The sequence below is a fragment of the Lithobates pipiens genome, unplaced genomic scaffold, assembly GCF_037356315.1.
Source record: "Lithobates pipiens isolate NorthernLeopardFrog02 unplaced genomic scaffold, aLitPip1_a1.2 Scaffold_200, whole genome shotgun sequence".
NCBI lineage: Eukaryota > Metazoa > Chordata > Amphibia > Anura > Ranidae > Lithobates > Lithobates pipiens.
In genome coordinates, this window is record NW_027507771.1 from 157,795 (window position 1) to 175,163 (window position 17,369).

Genomic DNA, 17,369 nt, shown 5'->3' on the forward strand with positions numbered 1-17,369 from the left:
GAGTAAAATTTAGATTGTGATCTTTGAAGTCACTGCTGGCTTCACCCACCATCTTCCAGCCTGCAGAGATTGTCTACTACTTATCAACTTTACTCTCCTAGAATCATTTGTAGACCTTCACCTTCAGGGTTAGGCCTTCACCTTCAGGGTTAGACCTTCACCTTCAGGGTTAAGCCTTCACCTTCAGGGTTAGACCTTCACCTTCAGAGTTAGACCTTCACCTTCAGAGTTAGACCTTCACCTTCAGGGTTAGACCTTCACCTTCAGGGTTAGGCCTTCACCTTCAGGGTTAGACCTTCACCTTCAGGGTTAGGCCTTCACCTTCAGGGTTAGACCTTCACCTTCAGAGTTAGACCTTCACCTTCAGAGTTAGACCTTCACCTTCAGGGTTAGACCTTCACCTTCAGAGTTAGACCTTCACCTTCAGAGTTAGACCTTCACGTTCAGGGTTATACCCTCACCTTCAGGGTTAGACCTTCACCTTCAGGGTTAGACCTTCACCTTCAGAGTTAGACCTTCACCTTCAGGGTTAGACCTTCACCTTCAGAGTTAGACCTTCACCTTCAGAGTTAGACCTTCACCTTCAGAGTTAGACCTTCACGTTCAGGGTTATACCCTCACCTTCAGGGTTAGACCTTCACCTTCAGGGTTAGGCCTTCACCTTCAGAGTTAGACCTTCACCTTCAGGGTTAGACCTTCACCTTCAGGGTTAGGCCTTCACCTTCAGAGTTAGACCTTCACCTTCAGGGTTAGACCTTCACCTTCAGGGTTAGACCCTTACCTTCAGGGTTAGACCTTCACTTTCAGAGTTAGACCTTCACCTTCAGGGTTAGACCTTCACCTTCAGGGTTAGGCCTTCACCTTCAGAGTTAGACCCTCACCTTCAGAGTTAGACCTTCACCTTCAGGGTTATACCCTCACCTTCAGGGTTAGACCTTCACCTTTAGGGTTAGACCCTTACCTTCAGGGTTAGACCCTTATCTTCAGGGTTAGACCTTCACCTTCAGAGTTAGACCTTCACCTTCAGGGTTAGACCTTCACCTTCAGAGTTAGACCTTCACCTTCAGGGTTAGACCTTCACCTTCAGGGTTAGGCCTTCACCTTCAGAGTTAGACCGGCACCTTCAGGGTTATACCCTCACCTTCAGGGTTAGACCTTCACCTTCAGGGTTAGACCCTTACCTTCAGGGTTAGACCCTTATCTTCAGGGTTAGACCCTTATCTTCAGGGTTAGACCTTTACATCCAGGGCTAGACCTTTACCTTTAAGGCTACTTTCACACTGAGGCGCTTTACAGGCACTACAGCGCTAAAAATAAAGCTTATAAAGAGCCTGTCCTGTCTCTCCAGTGTGAATGCCTGAGGGCGTTCACACTGGAGTGGTGAGCTTGCAGGACGGTAAAAAAAGTTGCATCTTTGCAGCCCCTAAAGGTCCCCTGCCCATTGAAAACAATGGGGCAGCGCCGGCAAACTGCCGGCAAAGTGCCGCCCTGCTAGCGACCTTCACCTGTATTCTGTCTCAATGAACAGAATATCTTCGTATTTCCATGTCTGCATATCATCTGCTTTATAATAAACGGCTTCAACCAATTCACGCTTACCTCTTAGGGTCATTCTCAAACGTATTCAGACTAAACCCCGATTTCCCCTTGTGTCCTCTCTAACATTTGTTTAATTGATGATCCTCACTTGACATTGTATTATTCACCCCAAGTTCATTTCTGTCTTTCTGTCTGCTCTGGTTCTGTCTTGGTTTCTCGGCCTCTTACTTTCAACCACTCCACTTCCTTCTGGCTACTGGACTTCTCCATTCTTCATCTCTTGTACTGTGTCTTCTCTTGTTCTGTCCAGTGCTTGGATATCTTCTCACCTCGCCAAGCTCACGAAAAGCAACAGCATTGTATATCCATCTCACGCCTTCTTTCCCCGTTTTATCTTCTCTGGTTCCGTCTTGGTTTCTTGGCGTCCTACCATCAACCATTCCCCATTCCTTCTCCCAGGCACTTCATAGAGCTCTCCATCCATTCTCTGCTGTCCTGTTTCTGTCCATTGCTTGGCTACCTTCTTGCCTGCTTGGCATGTAGAGCTCACAAAAAAGCAGACAAATTGTATATCCACCTCAAGTTCCTCTCGAGCCGCTTTATCCATTCTGTTTTTCCTGTCTTCTCTGGTTCTGCCTTGGTTTCTCTGCCTCTTACCCGCAACCATTCTCCATACCTCGCCTGGGGCCACTTCCTGGAGTTCTCCTCTCGTCTTCTATTGTCCTGTTTCTGTCTGTTACTTGAATATTTGCTGACCCTCCCGGCTTGCCAATTTCACAAAATACAGAAGCATTGTACTCTCCACCCCAAGTTCATCTCAAACCTTCTGTCTTCTCTGGTTTTGTCTTGGTTTCTGGCCTATTTTCTGGTTCTGTCTTGTTTCCTGGCCTCGTCTCTGGTTGTGTCTTGGTTTCTTGACCTCTTCTCTGGTTACGTCTTGGTTTCTTCTCTGGTTGCATCTTGGTTTCTTGGCCTCTTCTCTGGTTGCGTCTTGGTTTCTTGGCCTCATCTCTGGTTGCGTTTTGGTTTCTTGCCCTCTTCTCAGGATATGTCTTGGTTTCCTGTCCTCTTCTCTGGTTCTGTATTGTTTCCTGGCCTCGTCTCTGGTTGTGTCTTGGTTTCTTGACCTCTTTTCTGGTTGCGTCTTGGTTTCTTGGCCTCATTTCTGGTTGCGTTTTGGTTTCCTGTCCTCTTCTCTGGTTGTGTCTTGGTTTCCTGTCCTCTTCTCTGGTTGTGTCTTGGTTTCCTGGCCTCGTCTCTTGTTGTGTCTTGGTTTCTTGGCCTCTTCTCTGGTTGTGTCTTGGTTTCCTGGCCTCGTCTCTTGTTGCGTCTTGGTTTCTTGGCCTCATCTCTGGTTGCGTTTTGGTTTCCTGTCCTCTTCTCTGGTTGTGTCTTGGTTTCCTGTCCTCTTCTCTGGTTGTGTCTTGGTTTCCTGGCCTCGTCTCTTGTTGTGTCTTGGTTTCTTGGCCTCTTCTCTGGATATGTCTTGGTTTCCTGGCCTCGTCTCTAGTGATGGCCGAACGGTTCGCCCGGCGGTCGTTTCGCGGCGAATTTCCGACTTTCGCCGTCCGCGGGTTCGAACGCCTTTTTCCGTCGTTCGCCCCGGCGGACTTACGTGTTTAATGTATACAAGAACTTTAACCTTTCGTGACACGTTTATCATGTGTTACAGGACAACCAATTGAGACATGACAGCTCATGGACACTTGGACATTCCCCCTAACCTATAAATACACCCGATCCGGTGGCCATTTTACATTCTTTCTTCTGTCACTGTAGGGAAAGGATCCTGTGTGGAGTAGGGACAGAGAAAACGCTAGCTATTTGGTACACAAAAGTTCTTTTCAGGACTGGTATAGGTGTTAGGTCAGCAGCCTGAGTTTCTTTTGTCAGTTTAGATAAAGGGACAGAGCGCTGTATGCTGCTATTTTAGGGACAGCTCAGCCAGATTAGTCTTTCTTCATCATCATCATCATCATCATCATTAGCTGTTACTATCAGGTCCACAAAAGAGCTGTTCCAGCTAATCGTTCCAGCCTACTCTTTTTTGCCAATTTGTATAGGGACAGGCAGGAAGCAGTGTGTCAGGCAGTGAGGATAATTTTAAAGACTTGCTGTTACTATTAGTTCCACAAAGGTTCTTTTCAGGACTGGTATCAGTGGTACGGTAATAGGCTTGTACACGTATAATATTCTTTCTTCCAAATATAGAAAGAATATTATACTTGACTGCTGCCCTTCTGCTGCAGTCTGCTAATCATTCACAACTCACTTGTTCCACAAAGCTCTTTATCAGGACTGGTAACTTGGTCTGTCTAGGGTGCTACGGTACATAGGCTTGGGTGCGGTACAGTCTGCTGTTCTGTAAGGACCGCTATCGGTCCACAATACATAGGGTTGCCGTGCACTACTGCTGACCGCTGCCCTATACTGCAGCAGTCCTTCAGCGGTATAGGGACTGACGCACAGTCTGCTAAACACTAATACACAACCTGCTTGGTCCACAAAAGTTCTTATAAGGACTGGTAACTTGGTATAGGGTGCTACGGTACATAGGCCTGAGTGCAGTACAGTCTGCTGTTCTGTAAGGACCGCTATCGGTCCACAATACATAGGGTTGCCGTGCACTACTGCTGACCGCTGCCCTATACTGCAGCAGTCCTTCATTGGTATAGGGACTGACGTACAGTCTGCTAATCACTAACACACAACCTGCTTGGTCCACAAAAGTTCTTATAAGGACTGGTAACTTGGTATAGGGTGCTACGGTACATAGGCCTGAGTGCAGTACAGTCTGCTGTTCTGTAAGGACCGCTATCGGTCCACAATACATAGGGTTGCCGTGCACTACTGCTGACCGCTGCCCTATACTGCAGCAGTCCTTCATTGGTATAGGGACTGACGTACAGTCTGCTAATCACTAACACACAACCTGCTTGGTCCACAAAAGTTCTTATAAGGACTGGTAACTTGGTATAGGGTGCTACGGTACATAGGCCTGAGTGCGTTACAGTCTGCTGTTCTGTAAGGACCGCTATCGGTCCACAATACATAGGGTTGCCGTGCACTACTGCTGACCGCTGCCCTATACTGCAGCAGTCCTTCAGCGGTATAGGGACTGACGCACAGTCTGCTAAACACTAACACACAACCTGCTTGGTCCACAAAAGTTTTTATAAGGACTGGTAACTTGGTATAGGGTGCTACGGTACATAGGCCTGAGTGCAGTACAGTCTGCTGTTCTGTAAGGACCGCTATCGGTCCACAATACATAGGGTTGCCGTGCACTACTGCTGACCGCTGCCCTATACTGCAGCAGTCCTTCATTGGTATAGGGACTGACGTACAGTCTGCTAATCACTAACACACAACCTGCTTGGTCCACAAAAGTTCTTATAAGGACTGGTAACTTGGTATAGGGTGCTACGGTACATAGGCCTGAGTGCGTTACAGTCTGCTGTTCTGTAAGGACCGCTATCGGTCCACAATACATAGGGTTGCCGTGCACTACTGCTGACCGCTGCCCTATACTGCAGCAGTCCTTCATTGGTATAGGGACTGACGTACAGTCTGCTAATCACTAACACACAACCTGCTTGTTCCACAAAAGTTCTTATAAGGACTGGTAACTTGGTATAGGGTGCTACGGTACATAGGCTTGAGTGCGGTACAGTCTGCTGTTCTGTAAGGACCGCTATCGGTCCACAATAGATAGGGTTGACGTGCACCACTGCTGACCGCTGCCCTATACTGCAGCAGTCCTTCAGCGGTATAGGGACTGACGTACAGTCTGCTAAACACTAATACACAACCTGCTTGGTCCACAAAAGTTCTTATAAGGACTGGTAACTTGGTATAGGGTGCTACGGTACATAGGCTTGAGTGCGGTACAGTCTGCTGTTCTGTAAGGACCGCTATCGGTCCACAATAGATAGGGTTGACGTGCACCACTGCTGACCGCTGCCCTATACTGCAGCAGTCCTTCAGCGGTATAGGGACTGACGTACAGTCTGCTAAACACTAATACACAACCTGCTTGGTCCACAAAAGTTCTTATAAGGACTGGTAACTTGGTATAGGGTGCTACGGTACATAGGCTTGAGTGCGGTACAGTCTGCTGTTCTGTAAGGACCGCTATCGGTCCACAATAGATAGGGTTGACGTGCACCACTGCTGACCGCTGCCCTATACTGCAGCAGTCCTTCAGCGGTATAGGGACTGACGTACAGTCTGCTAAACACTAATACACAACCTGCTTGGTCCACAAAAGTTCTTATAAGGACTGGTAACTTGGTATAGGGTGCTACGGTACATAGGCTTGAGTGCGGTACAGTCTGCTGTTCTGTAAGGACCGCTATCGGTCCACAATAGATAGGGTTGACGTGCACCACTGCTGACCGCTCACCTATACTGCAGCAGTCCTTCAGCGGTATAGGGACTGACGTACAGTCTGCTAATCACTAACACACAACCTGCTTGTTCCACAAAAGTTCTTATAAGGACTGGTAACTTGGTATAGGGTGCTACGGTACATAGGCTTGAGTGCGGTACAGTCTGCTGTTCTGTAAGGACCGCTATCGGTCCACAATAGATAGGGTTGACGTGCACCACTGCTGACCGCTGCCCTATACTGCAGCAGTCCTTCAGCGGTATAGGGACTGACGTACAGTCTGCTAAACACTAATACACAACCTGCTTGGTCCACAAAAGTTCTTATAAGGACTGGTAACTTGGTATAGGGTGCTACGGTACATAGGCTTGAGTGCGGTACAGTCTGCTGTTCTGTAAGGACCGCTATCGGTCCACAATAGATAGGGTTGACGTGCACCACTGCTGACCGCTGCCCTATACTGCAGCAGTCCTTCAGCGGTATAGGGACTGACGTACAGTCTGCTAAACACTAATACACAACCTGCTTGGTCCACAAAAGTTCTTATAAGGACTGGTAACTTGGTATAGGGTGCTACGGTACATAGGCTTGAGTGCGGTACAGTCTGCTGTTCTGTAAGGACCGCTATCGGTCCACAATAGATAGGGTTGACGTGCACCACTGCTGACCGCTCACCTATACTGCAGCAGTCCTTCAGCGGTATAGGGACTAAGAGTTTTGTCACAGGGTCATTTAAAAAATGACATGCAGAGGAAGAGGCAGGCCCTTCCACAGGGGTGGTAGGGGTAGGGCAGGAGCAACAGGCTTGAGCCAAAGTGGGAAGTTGCAGAAGGTGCGTTCAATTACTTTAAAGGATGCACCAGACTTGGTTGAGTGGCTCGCTCAGCCTTACTCTTCTGCACCCTCCTCATCCTCTCGATCTGCACCCTCTTCTTCACTCTCTGCTATGTGCACCCCCAAAGACACTACCACCAACAACACGACCACCACCACCACCACCACATACCTTCCGCTTGAGTCACTGGAATTATTTTCCGATCCATATCAAGAGGACATTTCTGATGCGCAGCCACTCTTGGTATTGGATCAGGAAGAGGAGGTAGCAACAAGCGCTACTCAGCAGTCTGACGCCAGTACCCAGATCAGCCCAAGGAGGAGGTTGGTCCCCGGTGTTGCTGCCTACTCTACTTATAGCGGTGGGGAAGGTGACGTTGATGATGACGTGTCTAGTGATGTCACGTGGGTGCCCACAAGAGAGGAAGAGGAGGGGAGTTCAGAGGGAGATATGGACCAGCAGATAGGGAGGAGAAGCAGCAATGACTTACATTGCACAGCAGGGACAAAGCAGACTGCAAATGTATCAGGAGCGAGTCATCGACCATGTACGGTCACATCTGGCGCTCCCAGGACACCGGCACATGGCTCCGCAGTGTGGGCTTTTTTTAACGTGTCCGCTGCTGACAATAGCGTTGCCATCTGCAATCTTTGCAGTCAACGCGTTAGTCGCGGTAAGCCCAATACTCACCTAGGGACGACCGCCTTAAGAAGGCACATGAGCAGCCATCACCGAGCCCAGTGGGAGCAACGGAACACACAAAGCCACACTGCAGGCTCTCACCGTCCAGCCTCGTCTTCTACTTCTCCTTCTCCTCTCTCCTCACAATTGTCCTCCACTCCACCTTCCATCACGCCAAGCTCACATTTTTCTGCAAAAAGGCAGGCTTCCGTGGGCCTAATGTTTGAGCGTAAAAAAATGATGACGCCGGATAACCCTCTTGCCCAACGGTTGGCGGCTGGCTTGTCAGAACTCATAGCCCGCCAACTACTGCCATATAAACTGGTGGACTCGGAGGCCTTTCGCAAATTTGTGGCCATTGGAACACCACAATGGAAGGTCCCAGGAAGGAAGTATTTCTCAGAGAAGGGCATCCCAGAGCTATATGGCCATGTTCAGCGGCAAGTGAATGTATCTCTGGCACACAGTGTCGGTGCCAAGATACATCTGACCACAGACACGTGGTCTAGCAAACACGGGCAGGGAAGGTATATCAGTTTTACTGCCCACTGGGTGAACCTTCTGACGGCCGTCAAGCATGTAACCCGTGGCACCCGTGTAGATTTGGTTTTACCGCCACGGATTGCATGCAGGCCTGACTCTTCTTCTCCTCCTCCTACTCCATCCTCCTCCCTCTCCTCCTCAGCTGCCTCCTCCTTTTCCGCTGCTAGCGTCTCTTCCACTGCACCGCCCAAGCTCCCCAGAACCTATTCCACATGCCAGGTGAGACGTTGCCATGCCGTGCTGCGTCTGTTGTGCCTGGAAGCAAAGAGCCACACTGGCCCGGCACTCCTTTCAGCTTTGCGTTCACAGGCAGATGAGTGGCTAACACCGCTCAATTTGACAGTTGGTAAAGTGGTGTGTGACAACGGTGCCAATCTGCTTAGCGCATTGAAACAGGGCAAAATCACGCACGTGCCGTGCATGGCACACGTCTTAAACTTGGTCGTGCAGCGATTCCTTGTCAAATACCCTGGGGTCCAGGACATCTTGCGGCAGGCAAGGAAAATCTCGGCCCATTTCAGAAGATCTTACACGGCCATGGCTCGCCTTGCTGACATTCAGCGGCGACACCATCTGCCGGTCAGACGTCTTATTTGCGATTGCCCGACGCGATGGAACTCAACCTTCTATATGCTTGATAGGCTGCTCCAGCAGAAACGTGCAGTTAACGTCTACCTGTATGAACTCTGCGAAAGAAACGGTTCTGGGGAGCTGGGTTTTTTTTCACCGCGCCAGTGGCTGCTCATGCGCGACACATGCAGACTTCTGCGGCCATTTGAGGAGATCACCAAACTGGTCAGTCGCAGCCATGGCGCCATCAGTGACATGGTACCTTATGCCTTCTTTCTGGAGCGTGCATTGCGTCGTGTCATTGATCAGGCTGTGGAGGAGCAGGAGCGGGAAGATGAGGAAGTCGCAATGCTGGATGAATTCCCAGGGGGGGCTACTCTATCTGAGACAAGTCAACAACAGGAGTCTGATGAGGAGTCAGAGGAGGATGGTGCCGGGGCGGATGAGCAGGAGCAAGAAGAGCATGCTTTAAACCTTTCTGGGATCCCTGTTGTGCGAGGATGGGGAGAGGAGAATGAAGAGGACGACATTATCCTGGATGATGAGCAGGAGCCAGGCCACCACACCGCTTCCACTTTAGTGCAAATGGGGGCCTTCATGCTCCAGTGTTTTAATAGGGACCCCCGTATAAAAAGCATGAGGGTCAAGGACCAGTACTGGGTGGCAACGTACTTAGACCCCCGGTACAAACACAAAATGGCGGAAATGTTACCGCCGTCGCAGAGGGCTGTCAGAATGCAGCACTTCCAGGCCTTGCTTCGAGAAATGCTGCATTCTGCTTTTGCGTGCGCTGGCAGAGGAGCAATTCCCACTCCCAGAGAAGGATTTGCGGGTACCAATCCAACAGCGCCTGCAAGAAGAGGCCGGTTTGAAGATGTGTTGGTGACTTCGGATATGAGGTCATTCTTTCAGCCGACCCATCGACAGGTGTCATCCGGATCCAGCATCAGGGAACGCCTAGACCGTCAGGTGTCCGACTACATTGGGTTAACGGCCGATGTGGACGCTCTGAGGAGTGATGAACCCCTAGACTACTGGGTGGGCAGGCTTGACCTCTGGCCAGAGCTTGCCCAATTTGCAATCGAACTGTTGGCTTGCCCCTCATCCAGTGTCCTGTCCGAAAGGACGTTCAGCGCAGCAGGGGGGATTGTGACCGATAAGCGTACTCGCCTAGCTCACCACAGTGTTAACTACCTCACATTTCTAAAAATGAATGAGGCATGGATCTCGGAGGAATTCAACACATGTGATCAGTAGACCATGTATATGTCTATAAACAATTTTTGGAATCAAGCACACAGACCTTCTTAATTCATTTGGCTCACTTCCCTGACCCAAAAAAGCACACCGTACTATATGCCCCTACCCTCCTCTTTGAAGAGGTTGAGCGGTGTCATATTTCTACTGGGGCTGCTTATTATGAGGGGTTCCCACCATCCCTGTGCTGTGCTGACTTCCTCCTGGGTGTTCTTATTATGAGGGGCTCCCACCATCCCTGTGCTGTGCTGACTTCCTCCTGGGGGTTCTTATTATGAGGGGATCACACCATCCCTGTGCTGTGCTGACTTCCTCCTGGGGCTGCTTACGGTGCTGCTGTCAGCGCTGTATGTCACGGAGCTGCTGTCAGCGCTGTATGTCACGGAGCTGCTGTCAGCGCTGTATGTCACGGAGCTGCTGTCAGCGCTGTATGTCACGGAGCTGCTGTCAGCGCTGTATGTCACGGAGCTGCTGTCAGCGCTGTATGTCACGGAGCTGCTGTCAGCGCTGTATGTCACGGAGCTGCTGTCAGCGCTGTATGTCACGGAGCTGCTGTCAGCGCTGTATGTCACGGAGCTGCTGTCAGCGCTGTATGTCACGGAGCTGCTGTCAGCGCTGTATGTCACGGTGCTGCTGTCAGCGCTGTATGTCACGGAGCTGCTGTCAGCGCTGTATGTCACGGAGCTGCTGTCAGTGCTGTATGTCACGGAGCTGCTGTCAGCGCTGTATGTCACGGAGCTGCTGTCAGCGCTGTATGTCACGGAGCTGCTGTCAGCGCTGTATGTCACGGTGCTGCTGTCAGCGCTGTATGTCACGGAGCTGCTGTCAGCGCTGTATGTCACGGAGCTGCTGTCAGCGCTGTATGTCACGGAGCTGCTGTCAGCGCTGTATGTCACGGAGCTGCTGTCAGCGCTGTATGTCACGGTGCTGATGTCAGTGCTCTGTATTACGGTGCTGCTGTCAGTGCTCTGTATCTCCTGCACCCTCTTGTTTGCCTACCCTGGTCCCTGACCTTCCCTCTCCTCCATTGCCTTCATTAGCTCCATAGTCCTGAATTGTCAGAACAATTTCCCAAATAAAAAAAAAATGCTTGTAGTTATCGATCCCAAATTCACCTCATACATGTATTATGCTATTGTCCAGGTGGTGGGACTACGTGCTACCCCCTAATAATTACCCCGTGGCCGCAAATTCGACCTAAAGGTTTGCGAAATTCGCCTCCCATTGAAGTCAATGGAGCCCGCGGCGAACGGTCGTTTTCGCGAACGTTTGTGTCCGTTCGCGTTTCGCGTTCGCGAAACGTCCCGTCGGAAGTTCGTCCATCACTACTCGTCTCTTGCTGTGTCTTGGTTTCTTGGCCTCTTCTCTGGTTGTGTCTTGGTTTCTTGGCCTCTTTTCTGGTTGTGTCTTGGTTTCTTGGCCTCTTTTCTGGTTGTGTCTTGGTTTCTTGACCTTTTCTTTGGTTGTGTCTTAGTTTCTTGGGCTCTTCTCTAGTTGTGTCTTGGTTTCTTGACCTCTTCTCTGGATATGTCTTGGTTTCTTGGCCTCTTCTCTGGTTCTGTCTTGGTTTCTTGGCCTCTTCTCTGGCTGTGTCTTGGTTTCTTTGCATTACATGCAGAGAATCATATAGAGACCCTCCCCTATTCTGCTCTTGGTGGGGGGTGGGATGGGATATCCCTACCATTTCAGAGGAGGAATGGGACCAGGAAATACAGCAGTATATACCTACAGCAATTTCTTCTAGGGATAGACTTAATCAACTAAAATTCATCCATAGGGCATATTACACCCCTCAACAAACAGCTAGCCTGGATATATCCTAAATGCCACCAGGCGGTGGGGACGTACTGTATTTCCATATTATTTGGGACAGCCCAGTTTATTCAAGATTTCTGGAGGGTAGTGGATATAAATGCAGTTACCAATCCTTTGGTGACGTTGGATCCCAAGGTGCTCCTCCTTGGTATCACGGACTCACTGGCACAATCTACGAACACAAAATTGTTCTGGTTCTTTCTGTGTTTTAATGCTAGAAAGGTACTCCTACAAAACTGGAAGTTGGTTGCTCCACCTATGGTGGCCCAGTAGCGTATGCTAGTAGACACTGTGCTACCTCTATATGAACTTACATACATGTAAATGTCTCCAGAATTTCGGAGAAGTGTGGAACACGTGGATTACTGCTAGATCACTCAATCTTTAGATCCCTATCTCCTAATATGTGGGAAGGTGGAGCTCCTGATGAGGTTGGAGTGGGTTATAGATCCCGAGACCTGGGTCATAGAGAGGTGGTCATAATTGTTAGGAGTGGGCCATTGTCAGCGCCCCCCCCCCTGTCTTATTTAAGTTTCGTACAATTTGTATTTTTTTCCCTTATTGACCTTTGACCAAAAATGCAGAAGCGTTGTACTTTCCACCCACGGGTTCATCTCTTGGTTTCTTGGCCTCTTTTCTGGTTCCGCCTTGGTTTCTCAACCTTTTACCCTCAGCCATTCCACATACCTCCCCCTGACCGCTTCATGGCGTGTTTTCCATTCTTCCTCTGCTGCCCTCTTTCTGTCCATTGCTTGGATATCTTCTTACCTGCCTGGCATGCCAAGCTCACGCAAAGCAAAAGCCTCCTTGCTGTCCACCCCGCGTTCCTCTCAAGCGTTCTTTCTTCCGTTCTTTCTCTTTCCATCTTCTCTGGCTCCGACTTGATTTCCTGGCTTCTTCTCCGGTTCTGTCTTGGCTTCTTGTATTTTTAACCCTCAACTATTTGGTATACCTCTTCCTGGCCGCTCCATGGACTTCTCCATTCTTCCCTTTGCCGTCCTGTTTCTGCCCATCGCTTGGATGTCTTCTCACCCAGCCCAGCCCTCCTGAACTAGACTCTCGCCCTCTTAAGTCCATCAGCTGATGTATGGCTGAATCAGAGGCCCGTGAATGTAAATGGCTTTCTTCATGAATTGTGATTACAACCCAAACTCTCAACCTCGGCTGAACAATGTCCCCCCCCCCCCATCACTTACCCCCCTATTCACTTCATCCATAAAGCTAACCCAACATTTCACCCCCCATACTGTGTCGTGTTCCCGGTCATCCCATCTCGGGTTCATCTTCTAATCTTTGTCATTCTGTCTCCAGAGAGGCTCCAACTACGGCTCCCTGCTCACCATGGATGGTCAGTTCCAGGTTTACGCCAAGACGGCGTACTACAAGGTAAATGTATTTTGTTGGAATATCGGACAGATGGGCGGTGGAGATGATGGGAACGGGAGAGTTGTCACCGGATAGTAGAGCGGCGCTGTAATAAATGTCATTCCTCGGAGGGCGACTTCCAGGATCCGGCACAGCTGGTCCCATCATCTTACCGATGACCTTTCATGGCAGACATAATTGGTGGTTTGGTATTTCCTGTCACAGTCATTCCTTCTCTTCTCGTCCTCCAGGGTAACGTGGTCGCTGTGAAGTACCTGAACCACAAGCGCATTGAGCTGACGCGGAAGGTTCTCTTCGAGCTGAAATATGTGAGTCCCGAGCCTCTGATTAACGATTCAAAGCGACCCGCCGCAAATCCCAACCTTCGTGTCATTGGACTCCGGGAGTCGGAAGATCCTCAATGTGTCCCGGGTTCCCCAACTTCTCCTCCCTCTAGAACAGGAGTCCCCAAACTCTTCTGTATGAGGGCCACATTGTATACAAATATTCCTGGACCAAACAAAATCATCTTTATCCCACCCTACATCAGGGTCCCCATCAGAGTCCCACCTTACCTCAGGGTCCTCATCAGAGTCCCACCCTACATCAGGGTCCCCATCAGAGTCCCACCTTACATCAGGGCCCCCATCAGAGTCCCACCCTACATCAGGGTCCCCATCAGAGTCCCACCTTACCTCAGGGTCCTCATCAGAGTCCCACCCTACATCAGGGTCCCCATCAGAGTCCCACCTTACATCAGGGCCCCCATCAGAGTCCCACCCTACATCAGGGTCCCCATCAGAGTCCCACCCTGCATCAGGGTCCCCATCAGATTCTCACCTTACCTCAGGGTCCCCATCAGAGTCCCACCCTACATCAGGGTCCCCATCAGATTCCCACCTTACCTCAGGGTCCCCATCAGAGTCCCACCCTACATCAGGGTCCCCATCAGATTCCCACCTTACCTCAGGGCCCCCATCAGAGTCCCACCTTACATCAGTGTCCCCATTAGAGTCCCACCTTACATCAGGGTCCCCATTAGAGTCCCACCTTACATCAGGGTCCCCATCAGAGCCCCCTTACATTGGGGTCCCCATCAGACTCTCTCTTACATCAGGGCCCCCATCAGAGCCCCCTTACATTGGGGGCCCCATCAGACTCTCTCTTACATCAGAGTCCCCCTTACATCAGGGTCCCCATCATAGTCCTTCTTACATCAGGGTCTCCATCAGACTCCCTCTTACATCAGGGTCCCCACCAGAGTCCCCCCTTTCGTCAGGGTCCCCACCAGAGTCCCCCTTACATCAGGGTCCCCACCAGAGTCACTCTTACATCAGGGTTCCCCATCAGACTCCCTCTTAAATCAGGGACCCCATCAGAATCCCCCTTACATCAGGGCCCCCACCAGAGTCCCCCTTACATCAGGGACCCCATCAGAATCCCCCTTACATCAGGGTTCCCCATCAGACTCCCTCTTAAATCAGGGACCCCATCAGAATCCCCCTTACATCAGGGCCTCCACCAGAGTCCCCCTTACATCAGGGACCCCATCAGAATCCCCCTTACATCAGGGCCCCCACCAGAGTCCCCCTTACATCAGGGCCCCCACCAGAGTCCCACCTTTCGCCAGATAGAAGGAGGTGTGTGGGTGGGTGGACTCTTCTATACGCTGCACATACTGTGATAAGTCCCGCCCTCCATTACACAATCACCCACCCCCCCTCATTGGTCGGATGGGTCCCGATGGGGAAATTTGTGAACTTTCCAGGCTGCATTCATTTGGAATTGTTTTCTCTCCAGCTGTTGGGCTCCGCCTCTGGCCTTGGCATCTGGGGGCCATCCTGCGGCTGACTCTTCCTTGGCCCTGGGGGGGGGGGGGGTCGCAGGAATCGCTGCTGACAGGACACAAATCGCTCGCTAAACATAAACAGCTTTTGTTTGTTATCATTTTTTATGGAGCGGCTACACAGAGGACAGGGGTGGGGGGGGGCTAAACACAGGGCTAGGGGTAGGGGGCTAAACAAAAGGATGGGGGTAGGGGGGCTACACACAGGGTAGTGGGGCAACACTCAGGGCAGGGGTAGGAGGGCTACACACAGGGCCAGCATAGGGGGGCTTCACATAGGGCTGGGGGTATGGGGCTACACACAGGGTGGGAGTAGGGGGGAAGAGGGGTAGGAGGGCTACACACAGGACGGGGGTATGGGGTTACACACAGGGTGGGGGCAGGGGGGAAGAGGGGTAGGGGGGCTACACACAGGGTGGGGGGTATAAGGGCTACACACAGGGCTGGAGGTAGTTTTTGGGAAGCTATCTACAGCCCCCCTGCCAGCCCCTCTCACTAGCCCATGATCTGCCTGCATTGCAAAGAGAAACTCAGAGACCCAGTGATGACATCACCGGGTATAAACTATGTAATGAAAAGATTTTATTGATACATGTGATTAATATGTAGATGAGGGGGGAGGGGTTATGTAAGCAGATTAAACTTCAGCTTTAACCCTTTCCTGGAGGTGGCGGTCTCCGAAGAGTCACACCCCTCCCCGTTCTCTTCTCCGTCTGCGCCCCACTCTGTAACATTCTCTGCGTCCTTCACTCTCGCTCTCCTCCTCCTTCGCTCCCGCTCGCCTCCTCCTTCGCTTTCGCTCGCCTCCTCCTTCGCTCTCGCTCGCCTCCTCCTTCGCTTTCGCTCGCCTCCTCCTTCGCTCCCGCTCGCCTCCTCCTTCGCTTTCGCTCGCCTCCTCCTTCGCTTTCGCTCGCCTCCTCCTTCGCTCCCGCTCGGCTCCTCCTTCGCTGTCGCTCGCCTCCTTCGCTCCCACTCGCCTCCTCCTTCGCTCTCGCTCGCATCCTTCACTCTCGCTCTCCTCCTCCTTCGCTCCCGCTCGCCTCCTCCTTCGCTCTCGCTCGCCTCCTCCTTCGCTTTCGCTCGCCTCCTCCTTCGCTCTCGCTCGCCTCCTCCTTCGCTTTCGCTCGCCTCCTCCTTCGCTTTCGCTCGCCTCCTCCTTCGCTCTCGCTCGCCTCCTTTTTCGCTCCCCCTCGCCTCCTCCTTTGCTCTCGCTTGCCTCCTTTTTCGCTCCCCCTCGCCTCCTCCTTCGCTTTCGCTCGCCTCCTCCTTCGCTCTCGCTCGCCTCCTCCTTTGCTCTCGCTTGCCTCCTTTTTCGCTCCCCCTCGCCTCCTCCTTCGCTCTCGCTCTCCTCCTCCTTCGCTCCCGCTCGCCTCCTCCTTCGCTCTCGCTCGCCTCCTCCTTCGCTCCTGCTCGCCTCCTCCTTCGCTCTCGCTTGCCTCCTTTTTCGCTCCCCCTCGCCTCCTCCTTCGCTCTCGCTTGCCTCCTTTTTCGCTCCCCCTCGCCTCCTCCTTCGCTCTCGCTCGCCTCCTTCACTCTTGCTCGCCTCCTCCTTTGCTTTCACTCGCCTGCTTCACTCTCGCTCACCTCCTCCTTTGCTCGCCTCCTTCTTCGCTCTCGCTCGCCTCCTTCACTCTTGCTCGCCTCCTGCTTTGCTTTCACTCGCCTCCTTCACTCTCGCTCCCCTCCTTCGCTCCCGCTCTCCTCCTCCTTTGCTCCCACTCACCTCCTCCTTCGCTCTCGCTCGCCTCCTTCACTCTCGCTCGCCTCCTCCTTTGCTCGCCTCCTCCTTCGCTCTCGCTCGCCTCCTTCACTCTTGCTCGCCTCCTCCTTCGCTTTCACTCGTCTCCTTCGCTATCGCTCGCCTCCTTCGCTCCCGCTTGCCTCCTCCTTTGCTCTCGCTCGCCTTCTTCACTTCCGCTCGCCTCCTCCTTCACTCCCGCTCGCCTCCTCCTTCACTCCTGCTCGCCTCCTCCTTTGCTCTCGCTCGCCTCCACTTTCGCTCGCCTCCTTCACTCCCGCTCGCCTCCTCCTTCACTCCTGCTCGCCTCCTCCTTTGCTCTCGCTCGCCTCCACTTTTGCTCGCCTCCTTCGCTCCCGCTCGCCCCCTCCTTCGCTCTCGGTAATGTTATTTTTTGGGCCCGGGTATTAATCAGAACATTGGCTGACATTTCCCCGGTGATCACAGAACCCCTCCTCCTTCTCCACAGACGGACTGCCGAAGTAATCTGTCCGCACTTAATTCAGGGCCATCACCGAATATTACCACATCTCAGGGGGAACACATTTATTTCTGGAGAAATGTGAAGGTTATGTCGGGCATTAAAGGGGACCAGCGGCTGGGGAGGGACCGCTGGCAAACCCCAAATCTTTCATTCAGTCCATTTATATTCTGGGAGAGGAAGAACAAATGAGAGCGCCGGGCAGCCATCCAATAATGAAAGTGAGACTAAAGATTATTCGCCATGCTGAATAATTAGAAGTTGTGCTTTCCAGTGGAGATTGCTCAGCAGTGGCGGTCAGGAGATCAC

General features: G+C 51.7%; 1 protein-coding gene across 1 annotated transcript in view; it reads left to right on the forward strand.

Moving 5' to 3' along the window:
* Positions 1 to 17,369, forward strand: part of LOC144000272 (atrial natriuretic peptide receptor 1-like) — a 157,559-nt gene that overhangs the window by 110,852 nt on the left and 29,338 nt on the right. Inside the window, exons 9-10 of the mRNA XM_077494003.1 lie at positions 12,942 to 13,016; positions 13,247 to 13,324. Coding sequence (XP_077350129.1) covers positions 12,942 to 13,016; positions 13,247 to 13,324 — 153 coding nt within the window. The remainder of the gene's footprint in view (positions 1 to 12,941; positions 13,017 to 13,246; positions 13,325 to 17,369) is intronic.